The 19,039-nt window shown below is 35.8% G+C and overlaps 1 protein-coding gene across 2 annotated transcripts in view; it reads left to right on the top strand.

The window, feature by feature from the left end:
- Nucleotides 1–18,769, top strand: part of LOC113043632 (ankyrin repeat domain-containing protein SOWAHB) — a 61,136-nt gene extending 42,367 nt beyond the window's left edge. The window contains exons 8-11 of one of the 2 annotated variants that reach the window (XM_026203132.1): nt 928–1,014; nt 2,404–2,408; nt 7,540–7,613; nt 18,314–18,769. In XM_026203132.1, the coding sequence (XP_026058917.1) occupies nt 928–1,014; nt 2,404–2,408; nt 7,540–7,613; nt 18,314–18,435 (288 nt within the window). In that variant the 3' untranslated portion in view covers nt 18,436–18,769. The remainder of the gene's footprint in view (nt 1–927; nt 1,015–2,403; nt 2,409–7,539; nt 7,614–18,313) is intronic. The other variant, XM_026203133.1, reaches the window with a different exon arrangement.
- The last annotated feature ends 270 nt before the right edge of the window (nt 18,770–19,039 follow it).

Genomic DNA, 19,039 nt, shown 5'->3' with positions numbered 1-19,039 from the left:
AACTCTGTATATTGTGTGCAATCTGTCCAATGGAAGGGTGTGATGTCACGGGCGGGGTGACATAGCGACCAGGAAGCTATAAAGGCCAAAGGCGTTTCCCCAAAATGTTCAACGCAGCGTCTCGTTCCTTCGAGGAACTAGGGTTACATTCGTAACCTAGAGGCGTTCATTAATATTACTCATTACTTAAATGTACAATTATATTGTAACAAGGATGCTTTGAAATAGTGTTTTCAGTGTATAACTACGTAAAATAAAATAAAAGTCTCTCTTTTTGTGTTCCTTGAAGATAACAACATGAGGCTGAGTAAATAATGGCAGAATATACTTATTGGGGTGAATTATGTCTTAAAGGCAGTCATATTCTGGAATTATATTTTCTTAAAAAAAAAAAAAGGAACGTAACTTTATAAAACTGAACGTAACATTTTCAGAAACGATCAAAAATATGCCATTACACAAAAAGGAACTCAGTCGCACAAATGTAACAGGCTCTTCAAATATGCTTCATTCTTCGTTAATGTTTTTCAAAGATTCGTTTTCGCTAATCGTGGTTTCTGAATGCACTGCCACAGATTTCACTTTTTCTTCACAGTTTTTATTTTGGTGTTTTGACACAAACGTCTCATGGGGGCGGGCTTAACAGTGAGTTGTTTTCATTTTCATTGTGTTTTTTTTTTTTTTTTTGTAATGGCACATTTTTTATAGTTTCTGAAAAAGTTACGTTCAGTTTTATAAAGTTACGCTCATTTTTTTTTGAAGCAAATATAATTCCATATCATATGAAGCACAATGCACCCAGTGTCAATATGATGTTTGTGAATGAGTACATTTGAGGAGAGTCTTCTGAAGCCCCGGTGCATCACATGTGTGATTGACAGCAGCGTGGTGATTGACAGCTGCTGTGTTTGCATGTGTGTGTTGCAGACGGCGCTCCACTGGGCGGCCAAGCAGGGCCGTGTGGAGATGGTGGACATGATGGCTCGCTCCGGAGCGGACGTCAACCAGAGAGCGGTGAGAGCTGACAGGAGCCAGCGCCCCACTGACACGCTCACATTTACACCTCTGCAGGGGCCCGCGCACACAACACACACACACACAAACACACACACAAATTAACACCTCCTCCTGCCGCTCAGGCTGCCCGTGTAATGTGTGTGTTTGCGTATAATTAAAGCGTAATTTCTCTTTAATACGAGCCCTTAGGTCACAAATTTCCTCGCCTATGTGATTGGATGTGGCTAATCAGCTAAATTTAGCTATTAATCAAACACACTCGCTGCGAGGGCTCGGATTTAAGTGGAGTGTGTTTGCATAAACATGACCTCATGTTTATTTATTCCAGATCTGCTAACAGTCGGGCAGTGAATGCTTTGGCCTTCCCTTCACTTCATGCATATTATAATGCACTGTATCTTATCTCCTCATATTGAGGGTTGGTGAAGTGCAAAGGAAATACTGACAGGATCTTTGTGCCTCTGGCAGCACCCCTCCCTCCCAACCAACCGACCCCCAGCCTTTATTTGGAGGTCTATTTTCCCTTTATCATCCTGGATCCTCTCAGAAGGTTATTTCAGATCAGATCCTGCTGCAGTTTAAAGAGTCCAATTCAATCTTTTGCAAATTGGCTCTTTAAATAAATGTGAGGATACAAGAGTGTTTGTTTGTGGGTAAGGGACTAAACAAAAAAAGTCAGAAATGATGATTAAAAGGAGAAAGCTTTTAATTTGTTTATAGTATTCAAGTTGGTTTTAAACATATAATATAGAAAAGTTTCAACAGTGGTTTTGAATGAATGATTCTCAAATTAAGGGGTGTAACCAAAAAACTTTCAGCATGTCAATGTGTCATTTATTATTATTTATTTATTTATATATTTTTTTTCTAACAATTTTTTTTTTCAACGATTGAAGTAGTCTATGTTAGTGCTGCCAAATGATTAATGGCTATTTATCAAAAAAAAAAAAAAAAAAAATTCTGAATATATATATATATATATATATATATATATATATATATATATATATATATATATATATATATATATATATATAGTGTTATGTATATTATGTATATATTATTATTTATATACACGCATACTTGCATGTATATATTTCAGAAAAACATGTTGTGCTTATACATTAAATATATTTATTTATAATATAAATTATATATTTTATATATATATATATATATATATATATATATATATATATATATATATATATATACTGCATATGTATGTATTAATATATACATAATATACACAGAACACACACATATTTTATACAAACAAAAACTTTTATTTTGTATGTGATTAATTTCGATTAATCGTTTGACAGCACTGTAAATATCAACCAAATATCTGAATAAACTGAATATTAATTCTATTGCGCACTGAAGCATGGAAGCCCGTGCATCACATTAGAGGTGTAGATGTATTAATTTAGTTAGTTAGTGATAAGTGCCATGATTACTCAGTGTTTTCTCTCACTTTTTCCACTCCTGTAATCTCGCTCCTCGTTCCGGCTGCAGTGACGTGCTCATTGACGATAATGTTTAAAGCCTTCACGAGCACACTCTTTTTATTGCCTTCATAATTACATAATTAACTTTTGCTCTCTAATCGTTATGGGGCTAATGGTGCTCTTCAAGTGCAGTCTCTTCTGGGCCGAAATGGAATAAAAAAATCAATAATCCATGCAGCGCTGTCAGCGTCTGGATGTGGCTCACTATGATTCACAAACACACCATCGTGCACTTCTCTTCTCTTTCACGCTCTTATTTTCCCTTCACATGCTACCAAATGACACAAACAATCACAAAGAAATGGCAAGAGCAGGGAATTAAACATGAAGTTTAGAGTAGAAAAATGTATGTATTCTAAGTTAAAAATACATGCATTTTTTTATGTTAATTCCTTAAATGTGAATTTTTTTAAATAAATGAATAAGCTCATGTTAAATGTATTATATTCCTGTCTCTCTCTCTCTCTCTTTCTTTTAACACCATCTCCTTTACCTGGCTTTTTAAGCATGTAAGTGTACACCTGGTTTTATTCAGTTTCACATATTCTGAAAATGCATGTCAATTATCACAATAGATTCTGACATTACTCTCTCCGTGAAGAATGCATGTAATGTTCCCATAAAATTTGGGCCGAACATGATATCATATCTACACTTAGAGCAGTCTTGAGGTTGGAAGTGCACCCATGATGCTTTGAAATGCTGTAGGCGGCTCAATAGGTTTTGTAGACTTAGATTTATGCTCTTCATATGAAGGAAATATTTCCAAAGCCAAACTGCCCGTGCTGTCGGTGTGAAATTAAGTTCTTGACCCATCTTGTGCTATGCTTATTCTGTTTCTGTAATCTTCTCGGGCTTTTGCTGGCAAACGGGAGCCGACTCTGGTCTTGATGACGGCCTTCTTTCTTCTTTCTTTCTGAAGGGGGTGAGTTTGATTTCAATACACCTGTGAAATGAAGCAGGATTTGGAAGAAATGTGCTTCAGATTCTGAACGCAGTCACACACTCATTGGCTGCCCAGCTATCAGAGGATTGTGGGACGGTTAAGAACTGGCACGCTATGGGACCAAATCCCTTTTCCTTGCCTAGCATTGAACAAATAGGTTTTATTAAGCATTCAAAATGGAGATACTATCAGATTAAGTTACGAACCTTAGAAGTAATGGGGTTTTAATGCCATAACCGTTCAGAGTAATACAGGAAGTATGTGCAATAGTGTGGGGTTTCCTAAGCTGATTCTGACTCATGGCTATTACTGCCTGCACAGTTGATATGTTTTAAATGGCAAACTATAATGCTGTTCATAGTATATTATAAAGAATAAGGTATGCATACTTGGTATATGATACCTTGAAGAAAAACGTATTGATCTGAATTAATTAGGCTTTCATAGAGTTCACTGTTATATACCTGAGATGCACCTAGACCTTAAAATGTAATATGTTTGCCTTGAAAGTCAACAAAGTATAGTAGAAGTAAAACGGGTTACGATTGTGAGTTATTAGGATAGCTGAATATAAGTCAATTTGAGTGGAAATATGAAAAGTTGTGTCATGCTTTTAAATGTATTTGTAATTACACATTTATAATGATGGCATTGCAATGCAGTGCATTTAAGATATACTAAACTTAAAGTAAAAACACTACAGTTAAAACTGCAGTCAAGTACTTTACATGTGATTTAGTAATGATTATGAAAACAGTGATTAAAATGTTTACTGTTACATCTTTACAAAGTGCACTTTTTAAAGTCTGCTTGCATGTGTTATGAAACATGGGCATGAAAGTGTACTGTATTTACACTGAGTGGCCTTATTTTATTTCAGTAATATTACACTACAAATGCACATTCAATACAATTAAGCAAACTTCTTCTTCACAAGGGTCATGACAGCTTTTGTCCATGTTCTGTGTCAATGTGTTAGTCAGTCTCGTTAAAACCAAACTCCACTGTCTTACCTTGATCTCCATTGGCTCCTTTGGCACCCTGGACAGTCTCTCCAGGGCCTTTACTTATACTGAAGCTGACATGAAGCAGAGCACATGAAAGTGGCTGTGACCTTTCCAAAAATGTCAGTGCTAGGACTAGTGTAATAATGAGGAGTAGAGCCGAGGGAAGTCTACTTTAACCTTTAAGGGCAGCAGAACTACACTATGATAGTGCTGTGCTGTTAGCAACATGGCTACGCTGTGCTACACGCTACAAACACAGCCACCAGCGACCCTGGACTGATTCTAGGCTCCATTACCTGAAAGAATCAAATAGTGGCACCTTTACCTGGACGTCTAGCATGTTTGGACTCCATTTTATACAGTTACCCTGCTGAAAAAAATTGGTTTTAATAGGAACTGAAAAGGATCCTTTGGGTTTCTACTGGTAATTGGTCAGCTTGTTAAAACCCAGTAGTTTCCAACTACAGTAGTTTCCAACTACAGGAAACCATTTATAATGGGTAAAAGTTGATGGTTTGTAATGTTTGTAATGGTATTTGTAGTTAGAAGACTATTCACATTTCCTGTGATGGTTTCTATTGTTTTTTGTTTTGTTTTTGTTTTCAGCAGGGTAGGCTTGAGTACTTCAAGGACTACCCTTGACTCAATCTCTGTGTTTTTCTCTATATGAGTTCTGTTCCAGAATGTAAACGCTGTCTACTGCTTACATAGACCTCCTCTAAGTGACTGATTTGTATCAATCTACACAGGCAGCAACTTGACACATTCTTATGCCTTTCACAAAAAAAGTTAATTGACATCTCGATTGACATCTAGAGTAGAGACTGACGTTAGCATGTTGTTAGGCTAACAAAAGGTTTACACTCACAAAATTTCGAGGATCCAAATAAATCTAATCCAATTTCAGATTCTTAATGTTCATTTTATGTGAACCCTAAACGTGGTATTTTAATTTTTATCTGATTAAAGGTACAGGTTGTAGTACCTGGCACTAGAGGGCGCACCATCAAAACAATAACAATCGCGTGGTTTGATGACGCGGACCCACTTTATATTAACTACTATGTACTTACATTTTAATTAACACTTTAGTACAATGTACTTATTGTGTACATACATGTTTTTACATTGTACTTATATAAAAAAAAAACTACTTATAATTACATCTTTATTTAATTTCTGTAATTACATCTATAATTACACTGTTGACCCATACTTTACACCTTAACCCACCCTTAAACTTACCCATACCTCCAACCCTCTCCCTAACCTTACCCCTATCCCACCTCAATAGCAGCAAAAGTGTTTTACAATACAATATGAACACAGTAAGTACATTGTACTTATTTTTTCATGTAAGTAAATAGTAGTTAAGGCCACCTAATATAAAGTGGGACCGATGACGCTAAGAAGGAGCGTGGAATGATGGGATTTGTTGTCTTCTATCCAACCTCTGACAGCCATCAATCATATGGGAAGATAAATAATGGATTTAACGTGAGTTCAACGATTTGCGCGAGTAGATTACATACAAAGTCAATGCAAAGACGTGATCAGATGATGGATCAGACGCGTCCTCACGCGAGTCTAGAGACGTGAAGCCCCGCGTTTGGAGTGTATGCCCCATAATACTAATCTTGTTGATCGTTATAATAGCATATGTTTTCTGTAAAGATAAGAATCAAAACATCTCACCTGTCGAGTAAATCACAAGCGAGATCGGTATCTCTTTGTAGTTGAAGTTTGTCGCAAAGCTCTCTCCATCTAGAAAATGCAACACCGATATTGATCCTCGCTCTTACTCTCCTCTTGTCCCAAACTCTCCTTGGGTCGTTTGGTTGGCCCATACGCTTACGTTTACGGTAGCTGTCCTTGTCGACAGAACCAGCGGCAGATGGTAAACGGTAATTATGTTCCATAAATAAATAACACAATCCACCATAAAACGTGCAATAAGAAGAAGTAAATAAGGAACTGCTTGAAGCAAGCAAGTGATTTGCTCGATGATAGACACAACTTCCGCATTTGTCCACGACACTGTTGTCATGTGGTTTCTACGTCAGTAAAGGCGGTAACAAAGGGGAACTAACGTCACTGACAGGCGACTGCACGGCCCCATGTCACTGTTTAGAATGGGGATTTTCTCATGATTTACAAGTAGTTGAAAACATTAGACATATTGTTAGTAATCAGCTGGACGAAATATATAACACTAGCCTAGTGGATTGTGGATATTTTACTGTATATATCTTACAAATTGTACCTTTAAGGGTATGCTTCAATGAGAATGATGTACATTTTTTTTTCATTTCATAATTAATTTGCACCTGCATTTCAATCTCCTCCTGTTATAGACATTTAAGGACATTATCCACGTTTGTGTTCGTCATGTTCAAAATACTCAACTATGCTCGCTCTACCCTCGTTTTGCAGTAATCATATGGCCCATTAGTGTTATGAGCAAGGAAATGGTAACTGTAAAACAAACGGACACCAAAGAGATATCAGGGATAGATGGAGTCAATCTTGTTTGCAGAAGTGTCTTCGGATGATAAAGTCCCCCGTGGAGCATTAATGTGCTGTCATCCACACTAATCACCGCCTGAGCTCAGATCAGCACTAAAGCGCAGTCACATTTCATACATCCATCATCCTCTCACGTCAGCTTCACTAGCACACTATCCTTCTAGGTTCTGATAGGAAGCACCATCAGGCTGCAGCTGTTTGAATCAGCGGTGGATCCTGGAGAGAGTTAGTCCCGTGTTAATGTGCGGGATGTACTGGAGCGATTGTCTCAGCGGGTCTCGCTGTCTGGTTAACTGCATAAATGGGAAATGTCGCCTGCACACAGTGGAGTGTGAAATGACGTCCAGCTGTTTTTAATAGCCTATCACAATCGAGTGACAGACACAACAGGAGAACAAGAATTGCTGTCATATCACTGTCCTCCCACACTAATGATATTTAGATATTTGCTTGTGTGTAGGATGCATAAAAACTGACATTTCGGGGCTAAATTTGACCAAATGCACATTAAGCTTGTTTGTGTATATTTGCAGGGTTACACACCGCTCCACCTGGCTTCTCTACACGGACATGACAAAATCATCCAGCTGCTAATCAATAACTACAGTAAGTTCACTGTTTCTGAATATCCCTGATTCATTACACCTTAAGATGTGTGGACGGCATCTGTATATGATATAAATGGTAGAGTACTAAATAGTGACGTAGTCATCTGACACCATGTTTGTTATTTACAGAAACAACCTGACAATAATTTGATCTCAAACCCACTATTTAGCTAAAGTCCATTATAAGAAAGAGGAAATCCAGCTCACAGACACAGATCTGATCAGTGATGCGAAGCTGAAGTTTCTGTGCAGTCACGGATGATAATTGGTTTTTAGGGGAGAAAACTGCACACTGCGAGCTCCCGCTAATGAAGCTAGCTAGGGTGTGTGTCAATAGAGTAATTCAAAAGAGCAGTCCCTCGAGATCTTGGACGGCATACACGCATGTGTTTGTGTAGGGGGGGTCTTGTTTGTAAAAGCCCCTAACACAGAATAGATGCCCATATGTTGTGTGTTAGGTGTCCGCTCGGTCCTGTTGTGTTTGTAATTCACTAAAACACATATGGTCCAGGTCAATATTAGATCCCACCTCCTCTGAACAAACCACTGAGTTTCCATATGGTGTGTGGAAATGGATACTCCATGGTTTCCCATCACCACCTACAGCTCATTTGGACCCGACGCCGAGAGACAGAGAGAGGGTTGTCCTTCTTTTTGTTCGGGTTTTTTCACGCACTGTGAGTGTTCAGCCAAACTGTAAATCGTTCTCTTCACAGAATGACGATACAGTTGAGCAGACCAGTGAAGTCCAATGGTGCTCAATTGGTTTTAAAGTATCATATCGGGCACAATCATATTCATTAATTTATCAATTATTTTTAAATAGAATGAATGAATGAATGCAATTACTAAAATACCCCTCTTTTACTATGGTTACACCATATGACATTTTAGTCATTTAGACTTTTCAAAACTTACTCATTCATTCATTCTTTCCTTTAGATGTGTAAACAATGCTTGAAGAATATTTATAAAGTAATTTTTACAAAGTAATTTATAAAGTTTTTTTTTTTACAATAATTAAAGATTAAAAATTGTTTAATGCATTTACTTGCATTTACTTGATGGTTACACCACATGACATTTTAAATTATTAAAATAAGACATTTGTTAAATAATATATTAGTTGGTTAAAATAAGTAAATAAAATGAATGAATGAATGAATTAATTAATTAATTAATTAATGACACCTATTATATTATGGTTACACCACATGACATTTTAGAGTCATTAAATTTAGACTTTTCTTAAATAGTACAGGAGTTGGTAAAAAGTCTTTTAAAACGAACTCATTCATTCATTCATTTAGAGGTGCAAATTATATTTGAGGAATATTTTATACAATATTTTAAGCTTAAAGAAAATGTTAATGCATTTACCTGATGGTTACACCACGTGACATTTTAAATCACTAAATGAAGACTTTTGTTAAATAATATAATAGTTGGTTAAATAAATAAATACATCAAATGAATGAATTACTTATAGACAGCTCTTCTATTATGGGAACACAGCATTTTTTGTCAATTTTAGATTATTTCGACTATTTCATCTGTAAAAAAAACTTTTGTTTTCAAGAAATAAATAACAACAATAAAAAAAATAATAATTGCATGATAAAAATAGCCACTTCATGACAACATTAAAATCATTTTATGACATGGCGAGGATAGTTCAGGTTGTAAAATGTCATGTACAACCCATTACAACATTATTTGAATTAATAATTAAGTTAAAAAAAATGTATTTATTTTTAAATGCAGTTTTATTAATAAAAAAATTGTAAAATATTTAAAATAATAATTAATTAATTAAATCATTAATTCATTCAATTGTTTGTTTGTTTGTTTTTTGTCTGAAATAATGCTTAAGATGTTAACTGTATTGATGATGCAAAGAAACATCATATGACATTTCTAAAAGTCATTACATTTCCTATTATTATTATTATTATTGTGTTCCTGTAGCTCAAGTGATAGAGCATTGTGTTAGCAACCGCAAGGTTGGTGTTCGAATCCCAGGGAACACATGTTACGAGAAAGTTGTTAGCCTGAATGCAATGTAAGTCACTTTGGATAAAAGTGTCTGCTAAATGCATAAATATAATAAATATATCTCAACGTTCATCTCACTCTCATCAGTACACTTTATCTCCACAAAACTTGAATTCAGTCACTAAACTAAAGGTGTTTAGCTCTTTAAACATGATATCAGCTCCTCGTGTTGTTTCTGTGATGACTGAGGACCGATAAGATTGGACCCCACTGACTCTCACTGAAGGGACTTTCCGTGTGTTCTTTGTGAATCAGAGGTATAGAGCATGTCTCAGACTGATGAGATCTCTAGCGCCAGACCTTCACCTGGAAACCTCCGAAGCCTGGCCAAGCTTCATCCCCCTCACCAAGTCCCCAGACTGTCCCCTGTCCACACACTCACATGCACATCGTCTACGTTCCACTGCCTTGTGTGTTTCAGTGCACCTCATTACTAAGAGCATGCATTCATTTGATGAATGCTCAAAGAATTGACATTGTTATTGATTATCACCAATGTTTATTTCAATATTAATTTGGTACTACAAATAGACAAAACATCTTAGTTGGGTTAACAACTCAACTAAATGGCTGTGATCAGTTATAAATAATACTAATAATAATAATAATAATAATAATAATAATAATAATAATAATAATAATAATAATAATAATAATAAATATTTTATTTATTTATTCACTCTTTCTTTAAAATTTTAATCTTTAACATATTAAAAAAATTAAATTAAATTAAACACAAAAAGTACACAAAATAAACACATTTTTCTTATTTTAAGCCTAGACAATAGTAAAATCATAAAATGTATGTAAAAAGAATTTGATTATAAAATAAATAGCATTGATAAATGGTAAAAAGCCATTATAATGTGACCCTAAAAAAATAAAAAATAAAAATAATATATATATATATTTTTTTTTTTTTTTTTATTATTATTAAAAAGATAAAGATACAAATGTACCCCTGTACTGGAACAGTTTACAGATCGCTTGTAGGTGCAGAAACATGGTATTTCCATCTAATTCCATTACTGCACCATAGTTCTACCAGAGTGTTTTTATATAAGGACTTTGAATCTATTTGAAGCGTTCAAACCACTGCACTAATGATTTCTATAGCACTCCGGGTGAATAATGCATTATCTTATCATGGCGAGATCTGCGCGAGTGGTTAGGGAACTGCAGATAGTTTAACATAGTTACCAACTGACTGCTTGCAGTGCCTTAAGCAATATAGTTGAACAGCGTTATAGGATTACCGCTTTGCGCCTGGAAACATAAGCCTCTCTTAGCGGCGTACAGCTTAAGACCTCCGCGTAACTCTATTAAACCACACAGAATTTCTCCAGACACACACCTAATCATATAACTCTGTTAAAACAGCTCGCAGTTGCTTCGGATACAGTCGTGACTGGATTGTTGAAAATCAGAGTTAACATCTCGCTCTTTATTGAAACTGTGTTTTATTAGTTTATTGTTATCAAGTCATGTCCGTCGTCGATATTTAGGCTCTGCGGGAGCTGCACTGTGGGCTTGTTTGGTCGACTGTCCACCTGACAGAAAACCTGAACAAGTATTGTTGTTGAAGATCTTCCAGCATGTTCTGTAATAGTGAACATAGGAAATAATATATAATTCAGTAGATTAAGTGACTGGGGAGACATCCGTATACATTAATACTGAGGGTTTGAGAGTGATGTAGGTTTAGCCTGTTGGTCAGAGACGCTTACTGTAACTGTAACTATACTTTTACTGTAACGCCACAATTCAACACTATTACAGTCTACAAACATAAACCTCAGAAACACCAGTGCTGGGGGTGATGCAGGACAGGTAACACCAGTTACCGAATCAGAGTACCGTTTTTGAGTAACTAGTAAAGTAACGCATTACTTTTTAATTCAGAAGGAAATATCGGAGTTACTTTAAAAAAAAAAAAACGTTTTTACTCAGATTCATTATTGCTCAAAATGAATAAAACCCGTCAAATGCGAACGCAGAATATTATATAAACGTGCAATAATTAAATATATTAAATAAGACAAATATAATTTATGTATTAAATCCCATTTTATTATTTGCTACTGACCTTCGAGGAGCCGATACAATTAACCAAACTCAGGAAAGATAACATATTTGTGTTTCAGTTTTGTTATTGTTGAATGGTGTCGATCTTTCATCCCCTGCGTCATATTCTTCATAATATTTCTTTGAGCTGCGCCCTCTACTGTACAGACGTTAATTTACACTTCCTTCACCCTGAGGCGTATTCATTACAATTGTGGTGTGAAAGGGCTTTTACTTTGTAATTTTTTTTTTTGTCATATTAAAAACAAACAAACAAACAAGCCCTGCCCAGATTTAAAAAGTGACGTTATGCATTACTTTTCACAAAAAGTAACTAAGTAACATAATTAATTACTTTTTTAAGGGATTACCGCAATATCGTAATGCATTACTTTTAAAAGTAGCTTTCCCCAACACTGGAAAACAGTGTCAAGAAATGTACAAGCTATATTACATATTTATTTTTATTTTTATAATTAGCCTTTAACTGTATAATTGGCTGTTACTGGGGTTATTATAAATAACTAAAACTCAGCTGGGTTATTATTTTAAAAAAAAACTATCAGTAACTTGGGTTAGTATAATAACTACAACTTAGTTTAAAAATATAAAATAAAAATAAAACCATGAAAATATTTTTTTTGTTAATAAAACAAACATCAATTAAAGCAAATTAATTTCAGATCATTTTCAGTTTAGCATTTTGTAGTAAAATAAATAACATTGAAATAAAAATTAACAAAAGCTAATAAAGACATAGACGTAAACAAAATAATAAAAACTACAAAAGTATACAACAAAATCGCTAAAAGTAAACTAAAATTAAAAGGAAAAATGGAAAATATATATAAGAAATCTAAATATTAATATAAATAATTATGAATTCAAAACACTCAAATCAATATATCATGCCCGTTAATGTATTTATTTGGTAAGTAATCATGTAATAAGTGTAATTATATAAAGTCGGACAGACAAATAATGCAGTTGGTACAGTATTGTTCAAAATAATAGCAGTACAATGTGACTAACCAGAATAATCAAGGTTTTTCGTATATTTTTTATTGCTACGTGGCAAACAAGTTACCAGTAGGTTCAGTAGATTCTCAGAAAACAAATGAGACCCAGCATTCATGATATGCACGCTCTTAAGGCTGTGCAATTGGGCAATTAGTTGAATTAGTTGAAAGGGGTGTGTTCAAAAAAATAGCAGTGTGGCATTCAATCACTGAGGTCATCAATTTTGTGAAGAAACAGGTGTGAATCAGGTGGCCCCTATTTAAGGATGAAGCCAACACTTGTTGAACATGCATTTGAAAGCTGAGGAAAATGGGTCGTTCAAGACATTGTTCAGAAGAACAGCGTACTTTGATTAAAAAGTTGATTAAAGAGGGGAAAACCTATAAAGAGGTGCAAAAAATGATAGGCTGTTCAGCTAAAATGATCTCCAATGCCTTAAAATGGAGAGCAAAACCAGAGAGACGTGGAAGAAAACGGAAGACAACCATCAAAATGGATAGAAGAATAACCAGAATGGCAAAGGCTCAGCCAATGATCACCTCCAGGATGATCAAAGACAGTCTGGAGTTACCTGTAAGTACTGTGACAGTTAGAAGACGTCTGTGTGAAGCTAATCTATTTTCAAGAATCCCCCGCAAAGTCCCTCTGTTAAAAAAAAGGCATGTGCAGAAGAGGTTACAATTTGCCAAAGAACACATCAACTGGCCTAAAGAGAAATGGAGGAACATTTTGTGGACTGATGAGAGTAAAATTGTTCTTTTTGGGTCCAAGGGCCACAGGCAGTTTGTGAGACGACCCCCAAACTCTGAATTCAAGCCACAGTACACAGTGAAGACAGTGAAGCATGGAGGTGCAAGCATCATGATATGGGCATGTTTCTCCTACTATGGTGTTGGGCCTATTTATTGCATACCAGGGATCATGGATCAGTTTGCATATGTTAAAATACTTGAAGAGGTCATGTTGCCCTATGCTGAAGAGGACATGCCCTTGAAATGGTTGTTTCAACAAGACAATGACCCAAAACACACTAGTAAACGGGCAAAGTCTTGGTTCCAAACCAACAAAATTAATGTTATGGAGTGGCCAGCCCAATCTCCAGACCTTAATCCAATTGAGAACTTGTGGGGTGATATCAAAAATGCTGTTTCTGAAGCAAAACCAAGAAATGTGAATGAATTGTGGAATGTTGTTAAAGAATCATGGAGTGGAATAACAGCTGAGAGGTGCCACAAGTTGGTTGACTCCATGCCACACAGATGTCAAGCAGTTTTAAAAAACTGTGGTCACACAACTAAATATTAGTTTAGTGATTCACAGGATTGCTAAATCCCAGAAAAATAAAAAATGTTTGTACAAAATAGTTTTGAGTTTGTACAGTCAAAGGTAGACACTGCTATTTTTTTGAACACACCCCTTTCAACTAATTGCCCAATTGCACAGCCTTAAGAGCGTGCATATCATGAATGCTGGGTCTTGTTTGTTTTCTGAGAATCTACTGAACCTACTGGTAACTTGTTTGCCACGTAGCAATAAAAAATATACTAAAAACCTTGATTATTCTGGTTAGTCACATTGTACTGCTATTATTTTGAACAATACTGTACATTATTGCTTATTGCCTAAATAATTAGCATGAACATGAAAACTTTTTTAATTGTGATATTATTTTCATGATGATTACAAATATTTAAATCTTTTACCTCAATTTTCATTACCATAGAAAAATAAATAAATAATAATAATAATAATTATTATTATTATTATTTTATTATTAGTAGTATTATTATTGTTGTTCTTGTTAATCATAATCATAACAATTCTTGTGACCACAATGCAAAAACAACATTTATGTAAATTGTGTAGAATCAATCAACAAACAAATTCATAATTAAATATTATTTTAATTTGAGTGTTTTCAAGATTTAATTATAAATAAATGTATATTATTGCATAAAAACCAACAAGATTGATTGATTGATTTGTGATTATCGGTTTAATTTCAATTGTATACATAATGTTTGTCATGTTAATTAATTCATACATGCATACAGTACATACATACATAAACACGCATCATTATATTAGAATTATGAAGCCTAATAACCATGTGATTCTGAAGACATGCAGGATATGCAGCTGTGATGTCATCAACAGTGCTTCAGTGACTGAAAAGAGCTGGTCATTCACACACATTCATTAGTCTGGCAAAGCACTGATCTCTAAAGCTCAATCTCCAGAAGCAGAATATGTCATTCATGAAAAGCACAGCGATTTTAAAAAGGCGTAACAGGCTGTTGACACTCTACATAAAAATAGGAGATGTTGACCTTTAGCGCGTCAGGCGTCCTCTCCGCCGTGTCCTCGCTTTCCCTCTCTTTATGTTGCCCGGCCTTTTTTCAAATGCACAGTCCTCACCTCTTCTTTTCACTGTTATCTCAAATAATTACCCCTCCGTTTCCCCCCGAGTCCCTGTAGGCCTGAGCTGCTCAAAAGGCCAGTCAGTGTGTCCAGGCGTGGAGGGATTGAGATCAGCGCTCAGTCGCTCAGTATTCAGACTCTAATTAACTGCGGCGGTGTTCAGGCAGGCCCCAGACCGGCCCGGGTCCATATGGCTCCTACAAGGCCAGTGTGATTACCACCATGTGCTGCAGAGCAGGAGAGAGAGATGACTGAAGAGAGCGCGTTTGGGTGTTTTATTTTTAACGACTCTCCATTGCCAGAGATGACGGTGTGTTTGTTATTTTAAGCGACAGTAGCCTAACCTTGACCTCCCACACACTCACACCTCTGATTATGTGTTAGCTGAAGTAATTACTGAGAGTGTCTGTGTGTTACGAGTGCGAGAGAAGGAAAACACAATCATATTTTATTCATAGCTTCGCAAAACAGTGTCGAATGCGAGACAACAGCGTTTCTGGTCAGATTTGCTGTTGCTCGGTGAATTTTCACAGGCAGAGTCTTGTCATTTCAATAGGAATCCACGCGATTGGGAGCTTCCATATGTAGTTTTCGCAATGTGTTCAAGTTGGTCGTACAAATTTGCCAGATTGAGTGACAGAAAGCGTATGAAAGTGTGAGCTGACACTGGACCTTGTTTATAAGTTCATTAAAATTCATGTCACTGGACTTGCTCCGCCCCCGTGGCTCTTGGCTCCTCCCCACTCCTCACCACAGACCGTTTTTTTACCCGGCAAAATGTTGCTAACGTGACCGCACTTTAAAGATGCGATTCACCACAGGTAAAATAGAGTTTTAATTAGGGCCGGGACTTTAATGCGTTAATTGAGATTAATTAATTACACAAAAAATAACGCGTTAACTAAGATTAATTAATTACAGAAAAAAAAAATCCCTCATTTTTAATAACTTATTTTTGCACCGCTGAACGTTTCTCACTGGATGAGTTTCGGCGGATCGATTATACTGAAGCACCAACTAGCGTTCGCATATCACGCAGCACATCGAGTCTCAAGTATCACCTCAACACAAAACATATAGCAGCTAGCGTGGACTTTACACTTTATGTTGAACTATGTTATGCATTTTGTTGGTGCAACAGTTTATGTTGAACTCTTTGTTGTTTTGGCCAAGGTTATTGAGAGTTGGACTTAGTATGTTATGGCAACAGAGAGATGTTTTCTAATAGTCAGTGTTTCCAATGTTCTGAATGTAATTGACAGTATTATGTTTTACTTAAAAAACACTTTACAGAAGGTTCCAGCACCTATAAGCTTCCTGAATTTCTGAAATGTACTATTTCTAAATTGTTTCTAAATATGCTATTGTTACACTTCATGGCAAAAATTGCACTGGTCTGCTAGACTTGGTTGAACAAAAATAAACAATATTTTGTTGCTTAAGCTTATGTATTCAGTCATTATTCAATGGTATACTATAAATTCATGTGTAAAAAAATTACTTCTCGATTAATTAATTACAAAGCCTCTAATTAATTAGATTTTTTTTTTTAATCGAGTCCCGGCCCTAGTTTTAATAAAAGTTATAGCTGGATGTGCACAGAAGAAACACGAGTGCACAAAAAAGCCACAACAACAACAAACAGCTAAATAGAAAACTATGGGTCCTTGTTTCTGTCACTGAATGAAAAATAAAAAAGGCAACTGCTATTTTTTTTATCTCACTATTCTGAAGTTTTTCGAGGAGTTGTTAATTTATAGAATTGTGTGAAATTAATTCACATTTGCAAGTTACAAAGTCAGAACTGTGTGATATAAAATCAACACTGCGAGTTACAAAGTAATTTTACAACTAGTACGATTATGTCTCGCAATTGACCGTTCTCAAAGAGCTTGATTGACAGGCGATGTGACCAATCCTAACACCAATTCCGCCATCTTGTCCAACAATTATGTCCAGAAACTAACAACGAATTAAATGTTTTACCCATTAGATTGTGTTTTATTAACGTCTACACCTACCCCAACCCTTAAAAAATGAATAATGCAAAAACAGTAATATTGTCGTACAGTATGATATAAATACACTAAATTGATGTGCGCATGCCCGAGAGCTACAGCTGTTTCCCAACCACAAATCAGACTGGAGAGAGGATTCATTTTCGTTGACTCAAACTTGAAAAATGGGCTGGGGTGAAAAAGCTAGGGAAATGTAAACACCAATCAGACAATTCAAGAGCGAAGTAACAAAAAATTTAGGAAAAAACAAAACAAAACAAACACACAAACAAAAAAATGTAAAAGGCTATTTGGCAGACTCTTGACTGCAATAGGATTTTCTTAAAACTACAAATCTCACTTCCGTTGTTTGTATCCCACTCAATGATGTTTGGTTTAGCCCAGTGCATAACGGGTACTGAAGTCTTCCTACCCTTTTTTAAAGCACTTTTTCTCTTTTATCTTGTAATGTAGAACCAGCTGAATGAATGAATGAATGAGTTAATTAATGGATTTCTACTGCATGGACAGCCAACTTTTATTAAAACCCCATCTTGTCAGCAGTTAATTAACCCTTAGAGGGGCTGTTCACACAGGACACTTTTTTATTTATTTATTTTTTTGGTTCCACTGCGATGCTTGTCCATCATTTTCAGTCGACATGCCCTCGACAGATGTTTTTGACTCTTGATCACGTTGTCTTTGTGAACTGCCCATGAAAAGTCAAATTAACCATTTAAAAAGAAATGTTCAAATATCTGTTTCTCTCACTGAATTGTTTACATGCCATTTTTTTCTGTTAACTTTCTGTATTCCTGAGAGTGAAAGTGTGGCTTGAGCAAAACTGAGGTGAAGAAGCATCATGAAAGTAGTTCATATGACTCATGTGCTGTATTACAAGTCAGCTTTGTGTAATCTTCAATTCATTACATCTCACTGAAAATCATACCATCTACTTTTTCTGGGGAACTGTCCCTTTAAAAGAACCTCCTCATTATTTGTGTTTGTGTTTCTGGAAATGCAGCACAGTGTAACACAGGTGACATGAATAGCACTGAGTTATTCAAAATAACAAATGTTTCTTTTGGAAGTGTTGCTGTACAATCTGAAACAGCTATTCTTCTTCTTCTTCTTTCTTTAGATGCCAAAGTTAATGTAAGGGACTATCACGGGAAGATGGCAGCTCATTACTGGAGTGGCAGCAGGGATATTTTTACCGAACACAGATCTCATTCTGGCACGTATTTACTATCCAGTGTTTGATATTTACAGAAGCATGTGTAGAAGAAGTGTGCACTGTGTGCTCATCTCTCTGCTGCGGGATTGGTTGTCAGCGGTGATTGACAGCTGCTTTGCTCCACTCAGCTGGCAGCTGGCCGAGGGGGAGGCGGGCCCAGTGTTACGCACAGCTGTCTGCGCTCCTGTCTCGCTCTCAGAGCAACAGAAGCATCAGTGCAGAGACGTCCAGCAGTCCACTACAGCCCCATCACCCTCATCCTGACACACACTCAGCATGAACCACTGCCCGGTGATCGTCAAGAAGTCATCAAATCAGTCATTAAAGGATTCGTTCCAATAAAATGAATATGCTGTCATCAATTACTCACCCTTGTGCCTTTCAACTTGCATGCGAAGACTTAGTCCTTTGGTGATCATTTATAATATTTTTGGTTCTTATTTAAAGAAAACTCTTGTATTGAACGTGCACTTTTAATAACATATATATAAACTTCACATAATATTATTTTAACACTTAAACTATTTAAACAAAGCACACTTCATGCCTGTTTCCTAGCAGGCTTTTTTAAAAAGTGCACTTTGTGATAATGCAAAATTCTAAGTTTTACTTTAAAGTCCATAAGTGTCG

The sequence above is a fragment of the Carassius auratus genome, chromosome 25 (assembly GCF_003368295.1).
Source record: "Carassius auratus strain Wakin chromosome 25, ASM336829v1, whole genome shotgun sequence".
NCBI lineage: Eukaryota > Metazoa > Chordata > Actinopteri > Cypriniformes > Cyprinidae > Carassius > Carassius auratus.
This window is presented reverse-complemented; position numbering and strand designations above follow the sequence as displayed.